We start from the raw sequence: 19,802 nt of genomic DNA, 5'->3' as shown, positions 1-19,802 counted from the left end.
TAAACAAAGGTTTGTTTTCTGAGCGTCAATATGATCATTTCATCCTTATCTCAAATAAGCTCATACGGTCCTGCTTTCCCTTCTGTCTCCATGCAGAAAATGAGGAGGTTAAAGAGACAACGCTCCGGGAGCTTAAGATGCTCCGCACCCTCAAGCAGGAGAACATCGTTGAGTTGAAAGAGGCCTTCCGCAGGAGAGGAAAGCTCTATCTCGTCTTTGAGTATGTGGAAAAGGTAGGATTCTTCTTCAGACCAGTCCTTAATGAGCTCTATACTAACTTTGTTGATGTTAATTGTTTTTTATTAATTGTGGCATTTTTGGTTGTGTTCTCTTATTTTTAAGAACATGCTCGAGCTGCTTGAGGAGCTGCCCAACGGTGTGCCGACGGAGAAAGCTCGCAGCTACATCTACCAGTTAATCAAAGCAATTCACTGGTGCCATAAGCATGACATTGTTCATCGGGGTAAGATCTCCTTCTCTTTAGTTTTTTTTTTTTATCAGAACACACAATGAAAACACTGAGAGGGAGACAGTGTCAGTGAGGCAGAGAAGAGCTGATCCTGATCCTAAGCCAGTAGAGACTCATGCAAGTCCTGGAAAGTGCAGTATTTACCACTGGCACCATCTGTGCTTACATTTTGACAAACAAATAGACCAACAGTTGTCACATCTTTTGAAAAATTGTGTTAAATAATGACAGAAAAAAATTCTGATCTGAAACTATGACTTAATAGTTTTTTTGATGTGTTTTAACAACCTTTTGATTGTTCATAAGACATGATCTTTTGGTGAATCAGTGACAGCAGAGCAGGAAACCAGATGGCCCATGTGAGCTTTTGGCACACCAATAGCTACGGAGCAGGCATCCAAATGGCCTGTGGGATATGCGAGCACACATACTGTATATGACAGTGTTACTTAGGGATTTGATGTATAAGTTATGCTTCATCTTTACAATCTGTGAATTTTCACCCATAGATCTTTCTGATTCTTTGAAATTTTTTTATGAGGATAACTCATTCACATTTTCAGAGACATATGAACGTGTAGCAGTATAATGATGATGATGCCCCTCACCAGCGTATGTGTTGACTTATCCATCTGTGATCTGCTTCTTCCTCAGACATAAAGCCAGAAAACCTTCTCATCAGCTCTGATGACGTACTAAAATTATGTGACTTCGGTGAGCTCCTCTACAAAGTATTCATACACTTTAGAGCTGCAAGAAAGGTAGCCAAACAGTCAGAGCTGAGATATGAAAGGAATATTTTCAACAGAGACTATATTTGGCTGAAATCAGTGCTTTAGGAGTGCTACTTGGAAGGCTTCATCCAGTCTTCTAAAGCTTTGTGTGTAGCCCTCTCTCTGCTGCTGCGCATTCTTCCCCTCATATCCATTAATGAAACGTGTTGAAACACAAGAGGCTAATCATGCGTTGACTCAATCTGGTGGACCCACAACAAAACTGGAGGGGGGGGGACGGAAATCACGGCGTAGCCAGCATCATGTGGGCAATCTGGAGTGAGAGACTGAAGACCTGCTGTTTGCTCTGTGTCAGCCAAAGTGGAGTGAACAGACAGAGGCCACATAGACTCCACCGTGAAGGTTTACATTGGTACCACTGCACATTTACTTTCATTGTGTGGGATTTGGAAAGTCGGTGCAAGCAGCTTGGAAAAATGAACAAACTGGGAATAAAAATCTCATGCAAAAACACACCATCATTGTATTTCAGACTGATTTTCCTCCCCTCCAGACATGTTTTGAGACATTTAAAAAACCCTCTGCTGCGAATTATCAGTTGTTTTATGTTTTTCCCCTCCAAAAAGTTCTATTAACTTTTCTTAACAACTTCTAACTAAAAAACCCCAGACTCTGTTAATATCTAAATATCTTTCAAAAGTTAAAGTCAAACACACAGAAGATGTGTCCGGCTGCTCTGAAAAGTCCATTCTCAGTGTATGTACACCAGAAGTTTCAAGTTTCCACATTAGACTTATATAATCTGCATACTGGGCCATGATTGGCTATCACACTATCATGTTCATAGGTACTTTTGGAATTTGGATAATGAAACAGAAACTGTCCCCGTTCAGCAGATGTATGTGACAACAACCTTTTAGTGTCAAACTCATGCCAATACATCATTCTGCACAGTGATGCTCAAACTTTCAAGTGAAGATACAATAAGCAAAACACAATTTTGAGTGGAGTTTTTCGGTTTGACATTTTAGAAGTATAACTATTCGCTCTCTTGCTGAGAATGAGATGAGATTCATTCACAAAACAGAGTGGTATCATCTGACTCTTAGCAAGAAAGCGATTAGCGTAAGTAATATTAATACCGCTACTTTTACCAGTACAGTGTATTCTCAGAGGACTCATCATCTCTCCTAAGTGCTGCTTTTACTTAACTCGACTACTTCGTGACTCACACCTTTGAATGATAATGAGTGCACAGAGAGGTGCCCGGCTGAAATCCCTTTTAAACGTCTCAGCATGTAAAGCATATCAAAAAAGCTCCTCATTATACTATATTGCTTCCTCTGTCTTCTCTTGCCAGGCTTTGCACGTAATCTCTCTGAGGGGACTGATGCCAATTACACCGAGTATGTGGCCACTAGATGGTACCGCTCTCCTGAACTCCTGCTTGGGTATGTCGTTTTTTGGTTGTTGTTTTTTTTTTTTTTAGCTTTGTCCGGTTACACACTGATATTTCCTTTTAGTATCTATTCTTCTCCATCACCAACCCCTTTAAATCTCTGGTCCCAGGGCTCCTTACGGGAAAGCTGTGGACATGTGGTCAGTGGGCTGCATCTTAGGAGAGCTGAGTGATGGGCAGCCTCTGTTCCCAGGGGAGAGCGAGATTGACCAGCTCTTCACCATCCAAAAAGTGTTGGGACCCCTGCCACCAGAGCAGATGAAGCTCTTCTATAACAACCCCCGCTTCCACGGGCTGCGGGTAACGACAGGCCGCTCTCACAAACACTCTCTCTCTCTATACCCCAACCTTATTACTGCTCCTTTTTCCTTCTCTTCCATCGCTCTTCACTTGATCTTCGTTTGCTGTCTCTTTCTACCTCCTCCTCCTCCTCCTCTTTTTTTCTCCTTCCCTTATTTATTTTCTCTCTCCTTGCTGTCTCCACACTCTCTCTGCTTGTTTTATTATTTTTTTCCCTGGCTGAGTTTGCTCTGCCGTGACTGATTGGATCACAATGACTCATCGTGTATCATGTATCCTGTATGCTCTGTGAAGGAAGGCTGTGATAAGTCTTCTGAGGCAGGCTGATGGTACAACAGACCCTGGTCATCCATTCCCTTTCCCCTCCCTGCGCACGTCTCAGGATGTAATTATTAGTTTTTAAACCATCCCTTTGTAAACCCCTGAAAGTGGATACTAACTAATCAGACCCCTGCTTGATAACACTGCATTTTTATAAATGTGGAATACTTGTGGGGCGCATTGTGGACAGATATGTTTCCTCTATAAACATCAAGCATCTACTATTTTTAGCGCTCATTCCAGGGGAAAAAAATTCCATAATCTACAAAAATTTACGCCCGCTGTGATCGAAATGAGTAGAGAGCGTCACCTCGCCTGAACTGACGAGCACTGAAAGGAGAATTGTGTTTTTTTTTTTTTGTTGAAATATTTATGTAGCAGACCAGAAAGAAACTGCGCGACACTTGTGATTGAACACAGTATGTTTGATGGTTTTTTTCATCACGTCGGCCACCCACGATGTGCTTTCTGTAACGCTCGCACATTTGTGATGTAAAACGAACAGCTTCTAGATGTCTTCTTGGCAAACAACAGTCTCACAAAAGGCAGAATCTTCCTTAAAAAAAAAATTATAGGTTGATATAAGGAGATTAAATGTGGAAGAAATTAACGCTCTCAGGCAGAATTTAATCTCAGGAGACCAATGTTAAAAAAAAGAAAGAATAAAGGTTATAATCCCAATTAATACACACTCGTTTTTTCAGAGCATCTCACTTGCACACACTACAGGTGGCTGATACTCATGTCTTTCTACACAGCAGTGATTCTTTGATCATTTATCTCTTGGACATGTATTCTGGCTACATTTCTCACTGCACTATTTTTCCACTGCTTCTTCTTTTAGTTCCCTGCTGTGAACCACCCCCAAACCTTGGAGCGAAGATACCTCGGTATCATCGGTGGAGCCCTGCTGGACCTGCTGAAGGTAGGGATCAAAGGTCTGGCAGAGCTTCTCTGCTGAGGGAATGTTTTTAAAAAAAATATTTTTACCTTTTTTATCAAGTTCAGTTTATTCTTGTCTTGCTTACATGCTATCATGAAAGCATACACCGTTACCATGAAAACGAAAATTGTCATTAGACGACATGTGATAATTGCATCATTATCGTCGCGTTCACGTCGTGACTGCTTGATGCCTCCTCGCTGCTTCAGCATCTCCCAGCTCACATCCTGGTTCCAGCACTGCTGTTATTGCTGTGTCTGCACTGTAAACAGGAGCTCCATGTCAAGAATGTGGGCTGTGCTTGTGCACTTGCGCTTTTCCCAGCAGATAATGACTCACTGCTAACATAATGTCATCAGGACTGACTTCAGCAAGGGCAGGCATCTCTCTCACTACCAATCAGTGTGAAGACTTTATTGAGTCGACTTTAGACGTTCATCAAATTAAATATATCTGCTAATTGCTAATGCATAGCAGCGTGGCTCACAAAAGGGTAATTGCTTCTGATTTTGCCTTTAGGAACTGTGAGAAGTTGCTCCCTCTGTAACTTTTAGTTATATGGAAACAAAGCAGCAGTTGGAGGGCACAAACTATCTTTAGTTACAAGTGTTATTTTCTGCGCCTTCATACAGGATTCAGCCTTTCATTGAAGTGTATGGAGATGGCTATTACACTTATTTATTCCTGTAAGAAAAGAAAAAAAAAGCATATTTCGCTAATCATATTTCACATCTTTGTTTGGCTTGTTTGGTGGCTGTAAGACACAATTAAATGCAGTGGCCAGGCTTTTATGATAATGGCAGTGACTCATGATAGCAGTGACTGTTCAGTGTGTTTGCCAGCTCTGGATGTTCGGGGTGTCTCGCGGCCTCACAGGCTCCCTCTGTGTCTTTGTGCGTTAGAGCCTGCTGCTGCTGAACCCGACAGAGCGCTTTCTCACAGAGCAGAGCCTGAACCACCACGCCTTCCAGACCCTGCGGCTGGTAGAGCGGCCCGGCCCACCCACACCTACACCTGTACGCTCCTCCAAGAGAAAACCTCACCATGGAGACAACACCACCCCCAGCAGGTCAGCAGGGGGCACACTAAAGCTAGTTGAAGCTTATCAATGTCTCTGTATTGTCTAATGTAAATGTAATTGGTTATTTTCTTTTAACAACCCCCCCCCCCCCCCACCACTGTGTACTGACATTTTTGCAGATGTCTCGCCCTTTGTAGGATGATTTTAGGTGCACAGTATGTTCATCGTTGTCCTTACTTCTCTTGGTCAGGAGCCATGGGGGAAAGAGCTCAGGAAGCCACCGCTCCAGCAGCAGAGAGTGCTCCAGCTTGCCTCGACACGAAGACCTCCACCCCAACAACGACGGCTTTCTCAACGGCAACATGCCCACAGCAATCAACCTCAGTCCCACCCTTCATACTAAAAACTACCAGCCACAGATCTTCAACCACTCCACCTCGTGCAACATGGACCTGGCCAGCAGCAACCTGCCTCATCTGCTCAGCCCTGGCGAGGCCAAGAGCAAGGGCGACTTGGGGTCCAAGATGTCCGACGGACCCGGAGCCAAGTACCTCAAATCCAACTTCCGCTCGCAGCAGAACCGCCACTCTTTTGTGGAGGGGAAGACCAACACGCTTCAGTCAGGGGAGAAACACAGTCGACACAACTACATGGAGTCTCACAGCTCCACGCCGTCCTCCTCTAAGTTCGCCTACTTGAACTTGTCCAAGAGCTACGGCACGCTTAGCGATGCCAAGTCAGTGGGGAACTTGAATGATGTGCATCTTTATGCAGATGAGCCCACGTCTCGTTATTTCCCCTCCAGCTGCCTTGACCTCACAGCGCCGAGCAGCCCGGCAGCCCGCCGAGTTGACAGACTGGGACCCGGCGCTGCTGGCAGGGGAAGCATGCGCTCGGAGAGAGAGAGCAACACGCTGGACTCGTCATACAGGCGCTCCTCCACCCGCCACAAGGCCTCAGAGGAGTCCCAGTCACCAGACGCCCTGGACCCAGCGGAAAGTGGCATGGAAAGGAGCCACGGTCATTCTCTGTCCGCCCCGCACGACCCTCTGGCTTACGGTCAGGGATACACCAGCCCCTTCTCCTCCCAGCAGCGGCCACACCGCCACTCTATGTATGTACGGAGGGATCACCAGAGGACACACGGAGGAGATGAGGGGCTGTTGGTGGGGCAGGGAATACCCACCAGAGCCAGCAGCCTGCAGCTCCTGTCTCCACAGCTGCAGCACCGCACACTGCCTCGCCACTCTGGGGGCTCGTCCAGAGAAGAAGACATGAGCAGGGTCAGTCATCAGCCCACATCAAACCTCTCCAACCTTAAGGAAAGCCTAAGCCCACAGGATCTAATCATATCAAATGCCTACATCAGGTTGTGTTGGATAACTCTGCCTCAGTCTCAGTTTCACTAACCGTGCAGCCAGGGTTTATTCTGGTAGCGTCTGAAAATATCAGGATCTGTGTTTGTGGTTTTTAGCCAGATCTGATTGGTCAGTTTCCCAGGGTTTGAAGGAATGGCAGGATTAACATAGCGGCAGCAGCATCTTAACGGTTTAGAGTGTGGCTTTTCTTGTATCTTGTTTCTTGAATATACACTAAATCATGTTACCTGTATGTTTATATATACTGTATATATACATATAGTATACATAGCGTGTGCCGGTGTGTATTTGCATGTGTGTGCTGCAGTGCTGAGCTTACTCCATGCTCCATCATGTCTCCATTAACAGAGCGAACAGGCACCCACTGAGGTCACCCACAGCAGACCCCCAATAAGGGACTCCACAAGGGACAACACCGCATCTTTTCACACACAGCGGCAAAAAAACGAGGTCCGACATTCTGCCTGCACCCACCATTCCCCACCCACATCCAGTCTTCCGAGAGTGTGGATGTGGGTGGATACTGCTGTCATGAACTGCTCTCTCTCTCTCTCTCTCTCTCTCTCTCTCTCTCTCTCTCTCTCTCTCTCTCTCTCTCTCTCTCTCTCTCTCTCTCTCTCTCTCTCTATTTCTCTGTCTCTGTGCATCAGATGCCTCTTCATTTTCACTGTGTGCTTTGCTTCCCTCTAATGTGACTACTTATGATAGCACAGTCGAGCTTGTCACAGCAGCACATTTCTACAGATGTTGTTTTATTATAATGACCACTTCTCAGTCAACAACCCCCCTTCCCCTCCCCTTTTTTTCTTATCCTTTCAGGTAAATAAAAATATGAGCTAAGTTAGTGAAGCATGCAGAGCAGGTGGCCTTCTGAGTGTTTGTGTGATCAGTTCTTGTGTTGTGACTCAGGTTGGCTTATATCACGACCAGCAAACAGAAGATGGGGGCTCTTCCAAAGAGAACCGCAACATTTACAGCGAATCCATGCCTAGGAGGGTGGGCAGCTTCTACAGAGGTTGGTTTAGTCACACTGATATCTCTGGCCGTGCCTCTCTTTCTCTAACTGCGCTGTCGAGATCAAGACGTTAGTTCAGATTTAAGCATCACTCGACTGCAGTCTGCTCATTTCATACAAATCTGATATTTTCCTACTTAAAGCCACTGAGTGTACAATTGTATGTGATTATAGGATCTTTTAAATACTATATTGATATTAGAGAGTTTTTTGGTTACAATCACAGTCTTGACTGATGATTATGGATAGTCATACAACGTGCTTTGAAATATTTTGAGCTACAAGGTAAAAACTGCTAAATGTGGTGCATCTGTGCATGAACTTACAGTATTTGTTGTGTTTGTTGAACAGTCCCTTCTCCCCGGCCAGACAACTCCTTCCATGATAGCAGGAGTCAGAGGTCAGGGGACGGCAGCAACATGACCAACCACTCCAAACGCCAGCCAGCCTTTGACCCCTGGTAATTATCTCCGGTGACCACGACAGAACATCATCCTAAAAATGGGTTACACTGATAATAAACACTAATATGCTCTGCTTAAATGTCAAACTGCTCACACGACACTTCTGCTTTTCACACAAATGATCAGGTCTGATTGGGGGTTGTAGAATATTATACATTGATAGCTAGGACAACATGCTCATTGCTCTCTTGTTTTAATGCAAGGACCGGCCCAGACACTGTAGTGTTGAACCCTTCTGAGCCATCCAAAGAAAAGGAAAAGCAGGGTTTCTTCAGAGCAATAAAGAAGAAAAAGAAAAAATCTCAAATGGTGAGTCGTATGTCGAGTACTTCTCACCCTATGATTCAAACATTATTGAGCCATGTTCTGGATGCACTATTTCATACATATGAACCGTCTGTCTACATATCTCTTCATCTGCTTCTCAAACGTTTAATGCTTTTATTAGCACCTTTACCGAGAGATAAAATCACTTGTTGTTGTCATGTGCACCATGTTTCCCTGTGCCACCAGTCATGTGCCTCTATATTACAGATGGAAGTCCCTGATGGAAGACCTCCTGTCATCAAGAAATATCTTTTCCCTCTGTTTAGCTCAAAGAATAACATAAAGTATAGTTCCTCTGTGAGAGTCCTCCCTGTAGTATCCTCTCCCATGGTACATGCTGTTTTACACTATCCTACTCACCTCCTAACTCCATGCCACAAATCTAACATTGCATGCATTAACACCAATAATCAACCCTGCATAATTGTTTTGCTTTAAGTTCGCTTTCAGTGGTTTTCTTTTTCAATTTTGTAAACACATTTGGAGAAATGGTTCATTCACATAATAATGAATTGCAAACAGAAACCAGCCAGATCCATCTACAGTACATCAGTACAGCTTTTGCCCAAAAGGCAATGATGTGCCTATGAATATTTAAATAATAGATTTATTGCAACCAGCTTTTACCCTTTGATTTTTTTATTTAATGAAAAGCAGAGCTCTTCAGGAATTTTTCTTCCAATCACAAGTATGGATCTGGCTGGTCATTTTTGTGTTCACTTTGTCGGTCTTTCTGATTCTGATTAGTCACCACTGATTTCAGCCGCAGCCCTAACAGCATGTCTCTGGTTATGAGCTGAGGATGATTGAGAGCGCTCAGGCTTAGGTTAACCACATGAGTTTTTTAGGAGTCTGTTGTTTGTGTGCCTGGTTACACTCACACAGAGCTTTGCTGCTTTGCTTAAGATTCAAGAGATTCAAGAGCTTTTATTGACACATACATAGAAACACAGCCACACAAACACTGGAGGTACTGAAATTTGGCTTCTTCAAGCTCGAGTTATGGTCTGAAATAAATATTTACAATTATTTAAAAAAGGAGAAAGAAAATAGAAAGATAAGAGATATGAATAAAAAAAAGACTAGGTCACAACATAGTATATGGCTGGACTGTGTATGAAACACTAGAGGGCTTTTCATTTTAAATCATGGATACCGGACGTTGTGACATGGGTGACCAAACACCCAGCCAGGAGCACGGCTTTGACCCAAGTGGGTCTATCTGCAGACTTGCAGTATCTACACTACACAACCACTTCATATTTTGCACACCCACTTGGTTAGGTTTAGGCATGATGAGTGGGATGGTTAGGGTTAGGGTTAGAGGTCAAGGAGGAGTGCTGTTTAACTTGCCCTTAGGATAACAACATCTACTGAAAAGGGTCCATCTGCAGTCTTGTAGACCTATATAACACCATCACTTTACTACACAACACCCTGACCAATGTTGTCGGCATAATGAAATGTTATATGACACATACCCCTGACCCCTAATGTTAACCCTAATTATCCCACTCATCATGCCTCAACCTAACCAAGTGGGTGTTTCATGTAGATGTAGCCACTGTGACGTCAGTCGTTGGTTTGTGGACTCTTGTTTTGAAACCTCAAGTTTGCATTTTGAACATCGCCATCTTGGATTTTTGGTGCCAGAAGTGACCAAATTTGGACAAGAGCATGGACTGACCATAACGCTAGCTGCTAGTTTGGTTAGCATGGTGCATTTTCAATCTATGGTTAACTCTTGTAATGCTAATGCTAATTGTTGCTAGCCAAAACAGGTTTAAAACCATTAAAACAAAATATATTTACAGAAAAAACTGAACATGCAACTAGTTAAAGGGTTTTTTAGTACAACCAGAGGCTGAATAAGGTTGTTTTAGGCAACCAAAATGTTACAAATAACTTTCATGAAATGATAACACACTAAAATAACCACAGCTACACCCATGCTCTGTTGTCATCATGGTAGCGACTTGTCAATCACAACGTAGCCACGCCCTAAAGCATAACCTGCTTGATTGTCTGTTTTACTCTAAATGGGGCTTTAATTTACACAATGAACATCATGTTACATTGAAGAAGACTTGAAACTAGCAGTTGAGACCATAAACTCATTTGGAAAATGTTAATTTTACCGATCAAGTGAAAATTAGGGTCATTTTTGTGTAGTGAAACGGGAATCCCATGTAGTAAAGTGGGTGTAGGCTTTCAAGACTGCACGTAGACATTTCGCCTTTGACTGTATTTTTCCCACCTGCGCTCTGCAAAGACTCGCCCCTACTCTGCATCTGACTGGCGTAGACCCTGATATCCTTTCCCCAACCCTAACCAATCTCACTCCTCATGCCTAAACATAACCAACAAAGGAGCCAATCAGAGGCGGAGTAGGGCAGGTGTATTTATAGATATTATATTGCACATTGGTGCACAAGTGTGGTATTGCACATAAGTGATAATTAAACAAACAAGTTTATTGCACATATGTGATAAATACAAATGTCAAAAATATAAATGTTGCCTAGTAGGGAAGAGTGTGTGTTTGGTGGGGAATGAGTAAGTGTGTAAGAGAGGAAGAGAGACAGACTTTTTGTGTGTGTGTGTGTGTGTGTGTGTGTGTGTGTGTGTGTGTGTGTGTGTGTGTGTGTGTGTGTGTGTGTGTGTGTGTGTGTGTGTGTCACGGACACATTCGATCAATTTTCTGCCAAAGTCTATCAAAGTTAATTTCTTAGATCATGATCATATCTTGATTATAGAGCATAAGTCTGGAAGGAGGGGCTACCAACTGACAAAATAGTTTGCTAAATATAAAAGCAGCCACATTTTGACATGTGAAACTGACGGTTCAGCATGAAACAGGTGTTTGAGACTCTTTCTTCCCCTCACATTTCTATTTATATGTGGCAGTTTGTTCAGATTCTGAGAGGAGGGTTACTGCTGATGACAGAGCACAAATAAACACAATCTGGCCAGGAGGAAACAGGGGGTAGGGGGGGTGGGGTGCAAGTGTGTACTGCTGCCTTCAGATTTCTCATGGACTGTATATGTGGCAAATATCACCCAACGAGAGTCATTTATCAATAAACAAGAGGAGTTGTCTCTCTTCTTCCTCAGATCAACGAACGCCCAGAGTTTCTGGCTTTTAATTTTTATTAGACTCCACTGCACTCTTGACCAAATATTGCAAAAACTCATGGCAATGGTAGGTCCACACACATAAGGACAACTACAAACATATTTTTATAGGATATAGGCTCTGTATGCTGTAGCCTTCAGTGTAATGTAGTGGCTGTGGCTGAAATGTTATGATTATTTCACCTAAAAACACAATTTGGAAGCACATTTCTTGTTCTTTAGTTTGTGTGGACCTACCATATTCATGTGTGTGAAGTTGTATGTTTGAACTGGTTTATTTGAATAATGTCTACACCATGTGACAGATTCCTAACGACGGGGTGGATACAGTCATCCAGAAGTCCTCCAGGTCCTCAGGTCACCAGAGCAGCCGCCACAGGTCTCGTGACAAGAGCCGAGACCGGGACCAAGACCGAGACAGGGACAAGGACTGGCCACCTGAGAAACTGTCTGACTCACACTCGCCTGTAAGTCTCACAGAAGAACTTCAAGTGTTGTCTGCTTTTACTTTGAAAGGTTTGGTTTAAATATGTTGTTCTTCTGTCATGTGACCTTTTTTTTATTTAGAGTCAGCCACTGAAGTCTTTGCGCAAGCTCCTGCACCTTTCATCATCGTCCTCCAACCAGCCCGCACCTTCTGACATGCGCTACCAGCCGCTGCCTAATCCAGCCTCTGCCCAAGGTGGTTTTACTGAAAGTCGGGGTCACTCAGGGGTCAGTACACCCCAGCTGAAGAGCCGACAGTCAGGCTACCCGCTGCCTGGACAGCTGGAGTCTGGCTGGCACACGTCTGCCCTGGGCCGCCCCGAAGGCAACCCTTACCCAGAGCAAATGAGCATCAAGGGGGGCCAGAACGGGCACGGCTTCGGACGCCCCTCCAGGTCTCGTATGCCAAACCTCAACGACCTGAAAGAGACGGCTCTGTGATCTCCAATCTGCAGCTCTCAGATCCACTTTAAACTCCTCTGTTTGCCCCTCTGTTGCTCCCACACATCCCTTGCATAACACTTCACCTGCTGATCACACACACACACACACACACACACACACACACACACACACACACACACACACACACACACACACACACACACACACACACACACACACACACACACACACACACACAAACACACAAGATACCAAACCTTCAGTTTAAACACTGCTTGCGAACAGGCCAAAAGCCTTTTTATGTCTTAATGTTTTTTTAAAGCTTCCATGTTTGATAGACTTTATATTATTACTTCTGTAATTCTGATTATAATTTGTATCATACAGTAAATACATTACAAATTCAATATATATATATATATATATATATATAAATGGATAGATGAAGTGTAGATTTTAAGTGTAAGTATTTTTGTTTCTATTCGATATAGAGATATAGTACATTTTACTGCGTAGTATTTCCTTAAGACTATCTAAGGCATTCTAAACAAATAAAGTTTTATCAGTTGTTATGATAGAGATCGGTACAGTAATGTCAGTAACTCGTGTTCATCTCACCCGGGATTGTAACTCTTGGTCCGAGCTGTCCTGCTTTTGGATGTGCTCTCTCATACTGGGTCACAGATGCTCAAACGTCAAAGCAGTCTTGTTCTTGAACGTGTAGCTGTTGACACTGACAATCTATAAAGCTTAGATTTGATTTTTTTTTTTTTTAAGTATATCTAGGTTTTCATGTATTTTTTTTTAAAATGCAGCCATTTTAGACACTACAGTGCCATAAACTGACAGAAATCCTAACCTACATCGCCCTCTGTAGGACATAACAAAGCACTGCATTTACTCTCTCTGACTGAGATTACAGCATACTAACACTAAGGCACTGATTTATCATGCATCATTTTCATATATACTATGAAAACATATACAATTATCTAAACTATGGTCGCACCTCAATCACGTCCAATAGAAACAAACATAGCAACACCTTATAACAGAATATACCGAAGGTCTTTTTTATAGTCATGTAATCTAAAATTCATTTCTTTAAACATTGCAATGTGTATGTATGTACAAGTGTTACGAAGCACCCTTATTGGTGAATCATACAGACATAAATCTTGATAGGTTGCGCTGTTTTGAGCAACTTTAAGGATCCAGTTTATGGCAAAGGACATCTGAAATGAAAGGATGATAACTTCCTTCACCACCAGGAGTCGAGGAAGTCTTTTTGTTTCTCATTTCTTGCGTAAAGATTTCTAAAAAAGCTTCCTCTGAGTAGTTCTGCCTGTTTAATACAGTTAAAGAAATGTGCAAATACATTCAAAATATTATATACAGTTTAACTGCTGTAAAAATGTATAAAACATGAAATGCAAGTTGTTGTTTTTTTTTTCTTAATCGTTGTTAGAAACTAATTTTTACAGCAGTTAAATGAACTCAAAAGCCATTCTGGGTGTACTAGTTCATTTGAACTGATTTGACACATTGAGCTACTTGGGATGAGCTTTTAAAGAAATCTTAAAGCACAGCGAGGGCCGACGCTCTGCGCTGTCACATTGTTTTCTGCCTGAGATAAAGTGCCATGATAGTAGCTCGGCAGAAAATTCCATCCTAAACTTTTTAAACGTTGCACTTTGAAGAGACCCGTGTGTTTCAGCAATATTGCTCCGACTCTGTAAATTCTTCCTCACGTCCATGTTCTTCGTGTGCACAGTGTGTGGAGACTTGACGTTTCGGGCTCCCACAGTAAACACACTTGAGTCCAAACATGACCGTAATCGTATTGTGCGTGGTGCAATCTGTGAGGACTGTGCACACTCTTGTACTCGACACAGTACGTTTTCTCTCTTTGGATAAATGTTTTGCTGAAAGGAACACCGTGTATTATATTAATACTGATGTGTGACTACTCGTTTGGTAATATTTATAACAGCAGATGTTTATCTCAACTGTTTAAATGAAATCAAGTATTAAGTTTGTGCTTTTATTACAGACACAAATTAGTAGCATAGTCAGTGTTTTATCTGCTTTTTTTTCCAACAGAGCATTTACATAAGAACATAAATCCACAAATGAATGCTTAACAATTTTAGATTATTCATGTTTACATATGTAACTGTAAATCTCAAATAAAACAGACTCGTTTGATTTGACACTCAGCCTGTACAAACTTCTTCTTCTTTGTGTAAAACAGTGTTTGACTTTAATTCAAAGACTTTTATGAATGAGTAACCAAATCTTTATTTCTCTCTCAAAGCTTTATGAAGATTACAGGCCTCCAAAAATGCCTTTTTTAAACTGGAATGTGCTGTGTGGGTATTTAATATTTAAATATTAAAACAATTAATTCATACAGATTTTAAGACAGACCAATCAATGCATCAAAGAACACCAAACATGTCCACCTGCCCAGACTTAGTTTGCTTTGAGCCTCGCCAAAAAAAAAAGAAAAGACAGACATGTTAAAGAAATGATAGGTCATTACAAGATGGATTTACCAGATGCTGGACAAAGTGTCCCCCTTTTGGCAAGCGGCAGGCTGGCAGGGGAAGGAAAAGCAGGCCGAGTGCACTTCAAGAACACTTGTTCGTGCACATCAGCAGCTCCATCCTCGTGGCGATGCGGGTGTGCCAGCCCAGCGGCAGCAGGCGGATGTAACGGGCCACGATGGGCGGGCGCAGCAGGTTCTGCACCGTGGAGGAGCGGTCAGAGTTCCCATAGAAGACCTGAAGAGTGGAAAGCATGTGAAGGCTCATCAGATCATGCCTGTTTCTATACATTCATTATTGTGTTGCCTTTTTATGAGAGATTACTCAGTAAAATACATTCAAACAAAATATTTCCTCATAAAAGTGGCATCCGAATACATGAATCAGCATAAAACAGATAGACAGAGGGAGACAAGTCTACATATTGCTATAAAGGTGAAAATGACACAAGGTTAAAGGTCAGTTATAGTGTTAACAAGCTGTGCAGTGCTGTGCTGACTTCCCTTAAAGATCCCATCTATTTGGAAGATATCAGCCCAGATAACTTATTGTTTTTGAGTAAAGTAATTATCCTAATATATTGCTGATCATTTTCTTGAGCAGTACATTAACTGTTTGACGTGTAAAACATTAGAAACTAGTGAGAATCACAATGACCCAGAGCCCAAAATGATTCACTTAACTGTAATTAAGTCATCAAAAGCAGCAAATATGTCTATTCTTTCATACTTGATTCTTCTACTTTATTAATAGTTTGACTACTTTGACTATACTTGATTACTACAATAACCACATGCTAACAAGATGCCAAGAGAGGAAATGATAAAGACTCAATTTAGCTGCAAAAACTTCTGCAGTTTCATTAGAACTGGGGATTTTAATCTGATGTTACATGTACAATATAAAGAAGGGATTTTTTTTTGGTTTGACATCCACTTGATGAATATAGGCCACAAGGAGAGAGGTTGATGAATGGATCCCATGTACACTGATGATGACATTGCTCTCACCATCTGGATCATGTTAAATGGTCTGTATTCACCTTTTCAAGAGGTCTGTCAGCAACACACTGTTAATAGGCTAGGCTTGATATAAATAGGAGGTAAAACAACTACAGACAATATGGAAACATGTCCAATCAAATCTCAGTGATGCACAGACAATGTGTTTGGTTTAGCATATCTCTGACTACCAAACATCCCAGATTATACTTGATTTCCTGGACAAAAGCAGCTATTGTGATGCTGCACATAATTATGTTTCCTGAATGAAACAGCCTGAAAAAAGTCTTTATGTGCAGTTCTCCTGGTTACTTCTGCCACATGCAAAGTGCTGTCTTCCAGAAAGTGTTTAATTTTCTAAAATTGGTCATTGAGTCCCTACTACAATATATATTTTTAAAAATACATTTCAGGTTCAGTGCAAGATCAGGTTCAGTGCTGATTGGTGTTAGTACTTACCCTGTTGTTGCCTGTCTGGTCTTTGTAATAGACCCAATTGAGAGTTTCCACAGTGCGGTATTGGATGCTGTATTTAGTAATCCATTCATCAGCATCGCAGCGACCCTGTGTGAGGATGCCAGACACCACACCCACCTCCTTCAGGTCGATCTGGATCCACTGGAACTGGTCGTTAAACTTGGAGAGCCAAGCACAGCTAACAGAGATGATACAGAAATATAGTCATTTGTCTTTGTATGTTTCAAATGATTGTAAGAAGAAAAAGTGGGTCGTCATGACTTACCCAAAGCCTTGGTTGTTAAGACGAGCTCTGTTGGGGATCCAGGAGATGTACCAGCCGGTGTACTGGTCCTGATTGGAGCAGCTGATCTGGTCTGATGACACAGATCCAGATTCAAACCCCAGGGCTTTGTGGTAGGGGCATTCTGTGGAGGAAACAATTTCATACAGTTCATTTGGATATCAAGACAAGACGGAGCTATTATAATGTATGACAGACTTCATTTGACCAGGACTTGTATTTATCACACTGCTAAAAGTAAAAATTTGGATTTAAGTGAAAGATAAAAGTAAAAATCCTTCTCTTGCTTACAAAGTAGGAGAAATGTGGTTAAGAGCAGAACACACCTGCTTTCTGTCTGACTGTACAACATATAATTGCTCATGATGAATAATACATTAGCTGAAGCAGCACTATTAAGAATAGAGTTGTTTTTGCCTTATATAGTAATGTTACACCACTTTTTCTTTTTTACTTCATAATCAAGGAGTGCAAAAACAGCAAAACAAATCTGGCATTGATTTTGTTTGCAATCACTTTCTTCATCATTTATTGTCAGTGTGCTGTTACATTCTCTTCATTCTAGGTTTTCAGTGTAATTCCTCATCTTCAAACAGCAGAATGTCTTACAGCTGAATTTTGTATCAATTTAAGACAATTTTCTATATTATTTTCTATATGACAAATATCATAGATTACTTAATAGTACTTTTACTACTACCAGTTCATATCATATGTTAATTACTCCCTAAGATTGAACGATTTCACATAAATAAAATGAACTTTGAGGAAATGAATCATTATATATGTTTTTGCAGAATAACATGGCTGAGAATCAAAGATTGTAAAATATCTGTCCATGTATCTGATTGGTTTTCCTTCTCTGGGCATATATGTGATTACTTGAGAGATGCTCTTCAAAGTTACTTTTACACTCGTCTGTAAAGATTAAGTCACTTGATAAATGTGTCTTATCACACCCTGTAATTAACTAGAGTTGACTGGGTTTCGAAGGTTTGCGTGTGTGGCAGGAGAAGATGATCAGGACAGTATCTGATGTGTGCTTCCTTGCCCAGTATCATGCTATAAGAAGAAGGGCAAGCCCTATTTTGGGCTCCCTAATCTGCTCATCACATTCCTGCTCAGGTAATAAGATTATCTTACAGCATTTGCCGTCCACTATTCCACTTCTCTTCCTCTCGTCGGTTTCTTCACTTCAAACTGTCTTTACCTCAATAAAAGTTTCAAGTTCAGAGTCCACTAAGAGGATCTCAAGATCACTGTGGATGGTGATTTGAAAGCACTGCAGAGATAAAGAGACAGAGCCAAGACTGTCTGAGTGCATTTGAGGACACAGCAGGCTACCGTCAGCTGTGTGATCCATCACACCACCTGCAACTCCACAGGGGAGCCTCCTGCTAACCATTAATCTTCATGTGTGTAATGTCCCTCAACATGTCATTATCCTTCACATAGTACAATTATGAGACTTTGAAAAAAAACCTACTGGCCTGGAGACTTTATGGCTTTCAAAGCAGATAAAGGATGTCTGGCATCCTTGTAAGTGGGACAAGTCAGTCCAGGTCAACAGTCCTCACCTGGCATGCAGCTCATTGGGTTATCCAGAGGCAGCGGCTGTGACAGTGAGGTTGGCGGGACAGACGAGATGACAGTGGGGCTGCTTGTAGGTGAATCAGCAGATTCACAGTCACAGGTGCAGGCTTTGACATTTGACGTCCATGTCTCGATGACCTCCTGGTCCTCCTCCTGCAACTCCTCCTCCTGGATAGCCTCCTCTTCCTTAAGGACACACGGGGTAGGAGTTAAATCGGTTAGAAACAGTTAAAATCACATTTCAGACTTTTTTTAGGTGATTTACTTATGGCCTCTTACCTCCTGTGTATGAACAACAGTCAGGGCTATACCACATCAATAAGAGTGCATGGAATATAAAGCAGATATTTAAATATTTTAATTTTGAACTAAATCTCACAGAGCAAAAGGAAAGAATAGGAACAAAACCAGTATAATGTTATTATATATATGTAAGAATTGCTTTATATGTCCCAAAAAAACTGATTCATATAGAAAGAATAAGTGTGCTGACAATAACAAACACAAAACGGTTCATTTGCCATTATCTTCATAATGAAACATGGTTTCAATTATTTTTCTTTTTCCATTCAGAAAAAAAGTGACTGTCTCTATCCTACACATAAAGACACCATCACTAAGGTAAGTTGTACAGAGATTCCTGATTTCTTCCATTCAGGCAGAGAGTATAATGATTTAATAAAGTCCCTCACACCAGTGCCTTACTTTAGTAACTTACCCTGAGATAGAAGCAGGAGGAACAGCACAGCAGCACGAGCAGTTACCTCCATCGTCTTCTTCAGCTCTGATGGAATGAACTGTGTGTGATACCCAATGCTAAAGGATGGGATTACTGTAATCCACAGTCGGGTGATGGCTTTATCTAATACTGGTTATTGGTCCTTAGACACCTCCCTTTGCCTCACCTATTGTACTGCACCTGTAGTGAATGTATCATCATTATCGCCTCAGGAAGTAAGTGTCATGGTGGCAGTGATGTCTATCAGGATTACAGTGTCTTCATCAAAATCACAACACACTCCTGGGTTTGAATCCATGGTTGCCATGTTAGACAATATCTATGCCAGGGGTTAGATAGGGGGGCATGAGATAGATTTTAAAGGGTCACATCTGAACAGTCTTCTAATCTTTTATTTATTTTTCCTGTGGATAATTTTACATCTTTAATTGTCTATTATTCAAATGGAACCACTGAAAAATACATTCATTGGTTGAAAGAGTTGAAAGTAGATGTTCCATTTTAACACATGCAAAAAAGTAGGGAATCCATGACCTATAGAATGGTTCATGTTAAATAATAAAATATAAAACTAGAGTATGTTGGGGCGCCCTGGTAGCCTGGGGGTTTAAGGTGCTGAACTCAAATCCAGCTGAGGACCCTTGATGCAAGTCATTATTCCATCTTTCTCTTCCCTCATGACCTAATTTCTCAACTATCAGT

The 19,802-nt window shown here is 41.8% G+C and overlaps 2 protein-coding genes across 4 annotated transcripts in view; one reads left to right on the top strand and one right to left on the bottom strand.

Moving 5' to 3' along the window:
- LOC133985161 (cyclin-dependent kinase-like 5) overlaps positions 1-12,670 on the top strand; it is a 33,624-nt gene extending 20,954 nt beyond the window's left edge. Inside the window, exons 5-19 of one of the 3 annotated variants that reach the window (XM_062424742.1) lie at positions 97-233; positions 343-463; positions 1,124-1,183; positions 2,564-2,654; positions 2,773-2,962; positions 4,128-4,208; positions 5,129-5,295; positions 5,498-6,530; positions 6,975-7,076; positions 7,536-7,641; positions 7,993-8,101; positions 8,309-8,414; positions 8,640-8,762; positions 11,873-12,034; positions 12,135-12,670. In XM_062424742.1, the coding sequence (XP_062280726.1) occupies positions 97-233; positions 343-463; positions 1,124-1,183; positions 2,564-2,654; positions 2,773-2,962; positions 4,128-4,208; positions 5,129-5,295; positions 5,498-6,530; positions 6,975-7,076; positions 7,536-7,641; positions 7,993-8,101; positions 8,309-8,414; positions 8,640-8,762; positions 11,873-12,034; positions 12,135-12,494 (2,948 nt within the window). In that variant the 3' untranslated portion in view covers positions 12,495-12,670. Of the gene's footprint in view, positions 1-96; positions 234-342; positions 464-1,123; positions 1,184-2,563; positions 2,655-2,772; positions 2,963-4,127; positions 4,209-5,128; positions 5,296-5,497; positions 6,531-6,974; positions 7,077-7,535; positions 7,642-7,992; positions 8,102-8,308; positions 8,763-11,872; positions 12,035-12,134 lie in introns of all 3 variants that reach the window. The other 2 variants (XM_062424743.1, XM_062424741.1) reach the window with 2 other exon arrangements.
- A 2,421-nt stretch (positions 12,671-15,091) lies between these two features.
- Positions 15,092-19,131, bottom strand: LOC133985134 (retinoschisin-like). The gene is made up of 6 exons (XM_062424705.1): positions 19,080-19,131; positions 18,641-18,666; positions 18,346-18,547; positions 16,751-16,892; positions 16,468-16,663; positions 15,092-15,244 (listed from the first exon to the last, which is right to left on the bottom strand). Exons 1-6 carry the CDS (start codon positions 19,129-19,131, stop codon positions 15,092-15,094), a joined length of 771 nt encoding a protein of 256 aa, XP_062280689.1.
- Between the last annotated feature and the right edge of the window lie 671 nt (positions 19,132-19,802).

Source organism: Scomber scombrus, chromosome 8 (assembly GCF_963691925.1).
Source record: "Scomber scombrus chromosome 8, fScoSco1.1, whole genome shotgun sequence".
Classification (NCBI taxonomy): Eukaryota; Metazoa; Chordata; class Actinopteri; order Scombriformes; family Scombridae; genus Scomber; species Scomber scombrus.
This window is presented reverse-complemented; position numbering and strand designations above follow the sequence as displayed.

Coding starts and splice junctions, on each gene's coding strand:
- LOC133985134 (XM_062424705.1), bottom strand. CDS start 19,131: ATGGAGGTAACTGCTCGTGCTGCTGTGCTGTTCCTCCTGCTTCTATCT. Junction 18,548..18,640: donor CTGTTGTTCATACACAGGAG/GTAAGAGGCCAT, acceptor TGTGTCCTTAAG/GAAGAGGAGGCTATCCAGGA. Junction 16,893..18,345: donor CCCAATGAGCTGCATGCCAG/GTGAGGACTGTT, acceptor TTTCCTCCACAG/AATGCCCCTACCACAAAGCC.